The 8,512-nt window shown below is 32.4% G+C and overlaps 1 protein-coding gene across 1 annotated transcript; it reads right to left on the bottom strand.

Annotated features, from left to right (window-relative positions):
- Positions 1-1,187: 1,187 nt before the first annotated feature.
- On the bottom strand, positions 1,188-4,455 carry LOC147391926 (putative pectate lyase 2). The gene is made up of 4 exons (XM_086458509.1): positions 3,871-4,455; positions 2,992-3,095; positions 2,345-2,483; positions 1,188-1,406 (listed from the first exon to the last, which is right to left on the bottom strand). Exons 1-4 carry the CDS (start codon positions 4,453-4,455, stop codon positions 1,188-1,190), a joined length of 1,047 nt encoding a protein of 348 aa, XP_086314635.1.
- Between the last annotated feature and the right edge of the window lie 4,057 nt (positions 4,456-8,512).

The following is an 8,512-nucleotide window of genomic DNA, read 5'->3' as shown; positions in this document are numbered from 1 at the left end:
ATATGAAAATAATTATTAAAAAAACAAAAAATAAGGTTGATTACAAGATGTTTAATCATATTTTTTTTAGATAATAATATGTATTTAAATGATAAAAAATTAATTATTTTAATTCAAATACAAAAAATCCCAATTGACTCGTTGGAGTTTTACTTATTCGAATGAGATTTTCAAAATCTCGACCAAGTCATCTCGTTTATCTAGTGAGATTCCACACAATTGAGATGTATTGTCCATCCATCTCATTCATGAAAGATATTGAGATGACTCAAACAGGATTTAAAACCATGGGTCCAAATGACCAATGTGACAAACATGTAGGGGGGGGCATTTGGCATTGTTGGTTGCATAAGTAAATAGCGAAAATAACCATACGATATCTAATGTATATAGGGGAGGGGAATGCTACAGCTAAGACCTCGTAGGACATTAGCATTATTCACCATATTTATTTTTTTTATTATTAATACCCCTATCCATTTTGTTTTTTAGTAAAAAATATAGGTGTATATTGATATTTTACATAATAAATACTCGTTTGCATTGATTATTAAAACATTTAGTATAAATAAGACATTTAAATATAAAGATTAAATCTCCTTAACATTTATTATATAAATTAAGAAAAATATTTATTATGTAAAAAGATTAATATATACTTATCTTTTTCACTAAAAAATAAAATGGATAAGGACATTATTGAAAAATATGTGTTAGAAAATGTTAGCATCCCCATGAAGACTCTTAGGCCCTGACTATAGAGTCCCTTCAAGTGACAAAAAGGGGGCTTCTTGTACTCAAGACCTCTCCTTTTTCTTTAGAGAGAGGCGAGACTACCATACCATTGTTAGTTCAATATATAATAGTTTTTGATAAAAGTAAATAGTTATCCTATTGAGTACATGATTATTTTCGTAAATATTAAAAAGCTTGATTGATTTAATAAATTTTGCAAAATATTCTATCATCTCAAGAAACACCCTTAAAATGGATGATTCGTTAGTTTAGATTGATGGGTAGGAAACAATATTACATAAAAAGAAAAATCACACAACATTTTATCTCTTCCTTCTCTCAATTGGATCGCATAGATAAATACAGAATTTTGATCCTATATTTATAGTAATTCTCACTCACATTCTTTACCAACTTACCAAGCTTACACCTTCAAGTATGCATGTTCACTGTTAACAAGGCTTTTTAATTACACATCGTAAAGGCCCGGCCTCTGATGTTAGAGCAATAGCCATTGAACCTTCGGCAACATTGAAAGTTTGAAGTTTGGAATAAAGCGGGGCACTACTTCCATATCCTGATTGAATGAAATAAGCTCCATTTTGAAATTCATCCTTCGAAGACCTCCATTTCCAATTCTTCCATCCACCATTGACCTCTCTCTTAGTAACCTGTCATACATGAAACAAGCGTTTTAAAACCAAATTGAACCAATGGTCCGACCATGGGCAGTTTTCGTTAATCGTATTTTTACTATTAGTCATGATAATCTGACTCCCCCACTTGGCATACTCAAAATACTCTCCTAACATGACATTTGCTAGAACCATAGATTTTTGTCTAAGAATACACATTTACACATCCCGATAAATATGAGCAATTGTGTATCTCAAGGCAAAAAGATCCATGGTTCTAGCACATGCCACATCAGGGGTATATTTTGAGTATGACCCGAGCGGGAGTCAGAGAATTATTACTCTTACAATTATAGTGGGAGAAGGTGTAATAGGTGTTTGTTGACATTATAATCACTCACATTTATATTTAACCTTATTTTATTATCAAGGTCTTTTTGACAAAAATTAACAAAATTAAAATCTCACATTTATCAATTTTCGAAAATTACAGAAATACACTCATATTATGTTATTTTCAAAATCGCCTTAGTCAAAATTTAAAATTACAAAATAACCATTACAATATATTTAATGATAAAATATGATATAATAAATTTAGAGACTAAATATTTAAAATTTTAAAATATTTATTAAAAAAATTAATCATGCATAAATCCTAAATTTGGTAACGCGTGTGCTTTTGCACATATCACTTACTAGTTTTTAATAAAAAAATATAAATCAAGCTAATTTAAGAAAAAAGGTATATATTTTTAATTTTTTTAATGGATATATATCGGTCCAACTAAATAGAATCAGGGTTCGAACATGGCCCGGCCAATTTGATAAATTTTCGATTCAATCGCCAGTTTGATTTTTAAAACATTGCATGAAATAGACCCACCAAAAAAATAGTCAAAAATTCTTGTAAGTGATAAAATGGAGCAGGAATAACCGTCTGATTAGGATCTAGTGGCTATTAATTATTATACCTGTTTGGATTGGGCATTATTTGGGGCATTGAAGTAGTTCCCCTCACTGAAGATCGTTGGATTGGCACTCCCTCCAATAGCATACATCTGCCACTCATCATACCTATTGTTTGCCACGTGGGTATATCCAAACCTAACCCTGTGAAGCATAGAATCAAAGTTAGATGTATGTTTGCTAAAAAAGTATTTTCTTAGAAAAAACAATTTTTTTTAAGTAGTAATTAGAAAACATTTTTTAAAATTTATTTTGCCGTTTTTCATTGCATTTGAAAAAATCATCAAAAAAGAGAGTTGGGTCTTAGTTTTGGAGTGTGGGGGTTTTCCTGTGAGAAAATAATTTTCTTGAGAGATAAGGTCGAAGAATATTTTTCCACCAAAACAAATTTTCTATGAAAATCCATCACATTGATTCATCCGAGATGACTTGTCTGATATTTGGAAAATGGTTTTGTATGTTTTCATGAAAATAATTAATTGTTAGTGTTTTAAATGTTTATAATCCTTATAAAATAGAATCGTGATAATTTGACGTATTTTTTTTGTACGCTCCTTTCACAGAACTGTAGATTCATTGCTTTAGGATACACAATGACATATATTTATGATTTTGGATGGTTCTGTAAAATTTGTTGTCGACAGAAGGTTACCTGGGCATTCTTTGTACTAATCCCGGGCCAAAATGGTTAAATACAACGGTAACTTTCATGATCTTATCTGCGGTGAAATCATCGTTGTGGCCAAACAACATCACCTACACATGCAAATGCAACTTAATTACTTAGAAATACTACTGAAACAAACTTATAAAATCACTATAGTAGAGTATTAGATATGAAGTATTGTAAGCCAATACAGTATTAGTTGGATCCTTATTACATTGATGGAGGTCTCTACAGTAATTTAATGTTGGAAGTGGTGGTGTAATACAATACAAGAATAAAAATAAAGTTAAAAAAAAATGACTACAAGAGCGAAATTTTGGAGCAAGAGCGACATGCTACGTAGAAAATTTATACTATAATATTGGATCAAATTATATGTATATTATATCATCACATTCGTCCTTGTCCCTTAGTGTACATATGAGATATTGGGTTGCATGGGCCAAAGGACCACCTATATATCAATATGGATTGTACCATGTGCACGTGGCACTCAAAAATATGATCGGGGTCTAGATGTAGAGCACAAAATTCTAAACTAGGACTTAGAAAATGTTAAAAAAATCATTGTTTTTCACCATTGATCAGGGCATTTTATATTTAAGAGTAGTGGCTATCCATTTTCAAAGTTGGTTAGGCAAAATTTTTATTTTTGTTTTTGTATAATTTTTAAGCCTAACTAAATCATTTATCTTATATCTTATATTATTTTTGTATAATTTCTAAGTGGTAACATCAAATCACCTCGAAAAAGATTTTTTAAATCTCATGCATGCTAAGGTTGAGCATTAAGTAGGCAATTTGATGTTACCACTTAGAAGTTTCAGTTTCAACTTGTCATTACTTAAGACGATTCTCACATACCTTATCATGTTGGGTGAAGAAGTTGTTTGAGATAGTAATGGCAGTTGAAGCATGGATGATATCGATGAGGCCATCGCTGCTTCGTGCTAAAAAGCAATGATCAACCCACACATGCGAAGATGAAAATATATCAATAGCATCCCCATCGGAGCCACGTCGATGTCCCACATGCATTGGGGTGCTACGAACCAAACCACTCTTCCCCGGCTTACAATCATGAATACTAATCCCATGTATTATAACATGGCTCACACCTTGCACCGTTATGCAAGGCCCATATGCTATTTCCACCTTGACACCTCTCCCATCAATTGTCTTGAAACTATTCATTATAAGCTCGTTCTTAAGTGTAATTACCATATCTTTTGCGAAAATTATCCACATTGGCTTCGTTTGGATTACTCCGTAACGGAGTGTGCCAGGCTTCGGATTAACAGGGTCATCGGACGGGTTAGTGACCACGTAGATGGGCCCGTATTTCCCTCCCATTGCAGCTTTTCCGAAACCTATGGCGCAATCCGCTAAAGCATGACGGTTGGACGCCCAATTCGGATTCAACCTCCAACAATTATCAATTGTGTTCATTTGACGATTGCTTGATTTGATGTTGTAAGCTTGTAGGGTTGAAGCCCAACATGCTAGTAGACATGAGAATAGTATGGTAGAGATAGGGGAGACCATGTTCAGGTGTGGTGAAGACTTAGGAGCATGTGTCATGGAAGATAGATTTATAGGAGAATAAAAGGTGGTGCCCATGATGTTAAGCATATTTTGACTTCATAGAAACGTGGTTGCACGAGGTTAAGATTTATTGACTTAGAGTTAGACGGACTGTAAGCATCACGCCTTTCAACGTCAACTCTATACTCAAACAAGTGATGGTATCTTTGGATTCGTCGGGATGGATCTCGAACTACACCCAATGGCTAGGATCTATGGACATCATATCATCAGATGATGATAGAGAGTAGACATGATCAATTTCATTGACTTTTGTTTTTTTTTTTATTTAATCATTTGACTTTTTTAGTCAAAATACCTACTTTGTGTTGTGTCCTGATGGCTAGGAGTAAGGTGTAGTAACTTCGTATATACATATAAAAGGAGTCGTGCTGGAGTGACCTCTAGATTGATCTCATTTGGTGCTTTTCTGTTGTGAACGTGTGCATGCACATATATGATTTTCACTCGTATCTCGATGAAAAGATCTATGATTTGTCATGCCTCCATGTTAGCAAAGTGCCAAATGCCGAAAATCTTTGAGGTCACTTCAGCCTCATTCATATAAAAATTGGTCCTTGAAGAAGCATCCTCCGTATCATTATCATCCACTCATTTGTAGTAGTAAGAGGCCTTGGCCTTCTCTAACCGACCAATAAAAAATTAAATGACTCAAGTCAAGGGTGTGTGCGAGAGTTTGTAATCCGCGTTAGGTACTTATTTTTACGTGACAGTTCGTAAGTCGTGTTTTTTACTTATTTTTACGTGTTTGAAAAATTCAACCCACTTGAGTTCACGATAGTTCATTTTTCTATGTATTTCAATTTTCACCCATTTTAGTGAAAATTGATAAGTCTTAGGCAGTCTCTCTCTCTCTCTCTCACACACACACACACACACACACATACACACAAAAACAAAATTCCATCGTGGAAGAATCATAGGATTGCCCAAGAAGAAGCAATTGAGCATAAGAAGTCTGACGAATTTGATCTGATTTGGGTAGCATCTGGTTCCATAAATTTATGGATTTCATAAGAAGGGTAGAATTTGAAAGAATTGGATAAACTGTACAATGCGAAAAAAACCTATATTTGACAGTTCAAGGCCGTTGAATTTCATAAAATTCGACGGACCAAGGAATCAAAATTTTCATTGTCAATTTTTTTTCAATGGCTCTAAGTTGTCAAATTGGGGAACATCAAGATTTCAACGATCACGGGTTTCTAAAATTTGTGGGTTTTTGTCCGTCGAATTTTCTTATCAAAATTTTCAATTTTCACATAATGAAAGTATAGATTCTAGCGAATTTTCTATAATCTCTCAATGGAGTAGATTTTCTTTGCAACTCCAGTTTAAATCAACGAATTAGCTTTCATCTGCAACTTTCGAATATTGAATTTCTTGGAGTTGAGCTCTTGAAAGTCCAACACTCAGACTTAACCTTATGTTTTCAAATACACCCTAAATGCCTTCATATTCATATTAGATCTTGCATAAAAAATAATCAAATTACCTCCCTTTTTCTCATAATGATAAATCCAATTATTAATTAAAATCACTTTACAATGGGCTATGGTGAGTGATCAAGATCAATCATTCTATAGTCACAACCAATAGAGCTTGTAAAAAATCTTATCCATCTAGTTCTTATAAGCACTTCAGTACATAAGTAGTAATAATCTCTCCCAAAACCAATATTTTTTGTAGATGAGATTTATATTGATTTTTACAAATTATCTTCTATGAAAGTTAAAGGGATTTTTGAAAAAATTTCTCCACTTTAAACCCTTCTCACTTTTGAGGAAAATGACTATCATTTAGGAAATATATACGAATTCATCTCCTTAAGAGATAATGTAATTTGAAGGACAAATTAGTTCAATTGGTAAAGTTTTTCCTTTTAATGATAGGGGTTCTGAACCTATAGGCCCAACTAATAGGACTGAGGTAATTGGCCTCTTAGAGCATCGTATCTCACCCAAATCTCCCGAGTATATGAAATACCCTACAAGCCACATGTACCAGGTAAGTACGGCTAAAAATCCTTGTGGGTGGCCAACGTGAGGGGGGGGGGGGTGCTTGAACCTCAAGACCTCTCCCTTTTTTGAGGGATGCCTTGGCCACTACACCCAATGCTCATTGATTTCTTAGTTGATAAAGTTTATGGGTGATGATACCAGAACCCTCAGTTCAAGTCCATGACAAAGCTATTTCTATACCAAACACCACCTAACTCTCTCCCCATCACTTGGGATACAAATTCCCATTGATATCAATGATTATTTTTTATATATAGTATTTTAACATCAATTTATGAAATTTGAGAGTTTTACAACTTATAGCATGCTACAAAACATATGAACAAATTGAAAAATAAACAAATCCAAATCCTCTGGTAATTGAACAAAAAAATAATAAAAACTTACAAATTTTAATCAACATCCTCAAACAACGACGTTCATCGATAACCTCAAAACAAAGTTTCGAATAGTACTAGCATAGTGTTGAAGAAGACGATTGATTTATGGTCTTATTTGGGAAGGGGTATAACTGTAAATTAAAAAACTTATTATCAGTAAAAAGTTAAAAGAAACATTCTGATTATAATCAAAGATTGAAAAATGATAATTCCAAAATAAAGTTATTTTTGCAATTTTTAAAATATTCATCGCATTTCTACAAAAGGGTATAAATTACATTATGGTAATTTTGTGATTTTCACCCAAAAAAAATCATTTTAGAATAATATTTTAAATTTGGAAAATGAAAAAAATGGGTTTTGGTAAGGTCTCCCATGATCATATTCATTGGTTGTACTTCATCTCATCAAAATGACCCTCCATCCCAACCCATCCCTCCAATCTTTTTAAAAATCTACTCCAATGTGCTGCAATGATGGTGACAGATTTGGGATTCTGGAATAATTCGGCAAGAGAAAGTTTTGGCAAAAGTAGATAAAGTTGGAAAAACATCAGATAAACTAAAGGAAAAAAAAATTGAAATATAAAAAATATGTATTTTACATATTAGATGATAAATAACATTTAAAAAAAATACTAAAACTAAATAATAATAAAAAAACAGTGATTTTTTTCCAAACAATTGTCAATTAAATCATGATTTTTTTAAAGTTGGGGATTTTTTTTAAATAAATTAAATTTGTGATTTAATTGCTAATTATTAAAAATTAAAAAGAAAACATATTTGCCCTTACTTATTAAGGTATGCCCATCCACTTAGTAAACACACATCATCATTTTTAAATATTTTAGTAATAAGGACGGTTCATGGGACAACAATTGAGATAACATCTATGACAACGATTTTTTGTAAATCATTTTTGATAGGATTAGAGGTTTTGGAATGAGTTGATTTTTGGTGAGGATGTTCTCTATGGTGAGAAGATCATCATCACAAAAAATCTGCCCATTCCGAAACTTCTAACTGCAATTTACAAGTTGAAAAATCGTGAACCATCAAATTTTTTGTAAATCACTTTTAATGGGATTAGAAGTTTTGGAATGAGATGATTTTTTGTGATGATGATCTCTATGGTGAGGAGATCATCCTCACAAAAAATCAGCCCATTCTAAAACTTCTAACTCATATAAGATAAAAATCGTTGTCATAGATGTTGTCACAATGGTTGTCCCAAGAACCTCTCCCTTTAGTAATTATACCCACATCGTAAGTGCATTAATCAGAAATGAAATCTTATTCTCCTTCAAACCTTATTCATCTCTTCTTGTTTTTATCCTTCTTATTTTTCTTCTCTCTATTTCTCTCATTCCTCTAATTCTCTATTCTTTGTCTCTTCATTCTTTTTTTTTTTTTTTATCTTTTTCTTATTTTCTTTCTTATTTAAATTCTTATTTTCTTTCTTATTTAAATTTATGGAGGTTTCTACAATGATTTCACA

Source organism: Akebia trifoliata, chromosome 11 (assembly GCF_017979445.1).
Source record: "Akebia trifoliata isolate Shusen 1 chromosome 11, ASM1797944v1, whole genome shotgun sequence".
NCBI classification, from domain to species: domain Eukaryota; kingdom Viridiplantae; phylum Streptophyta; class Magnoliopsida; order Ranunculales; family Lardizabalaceae; genus Akebia; species Akebia trifoliata.
Note: the sequence above shows the minus strand (reverse complement) of the source record. Positions and strands in the feature narration are given on the sequence as shown.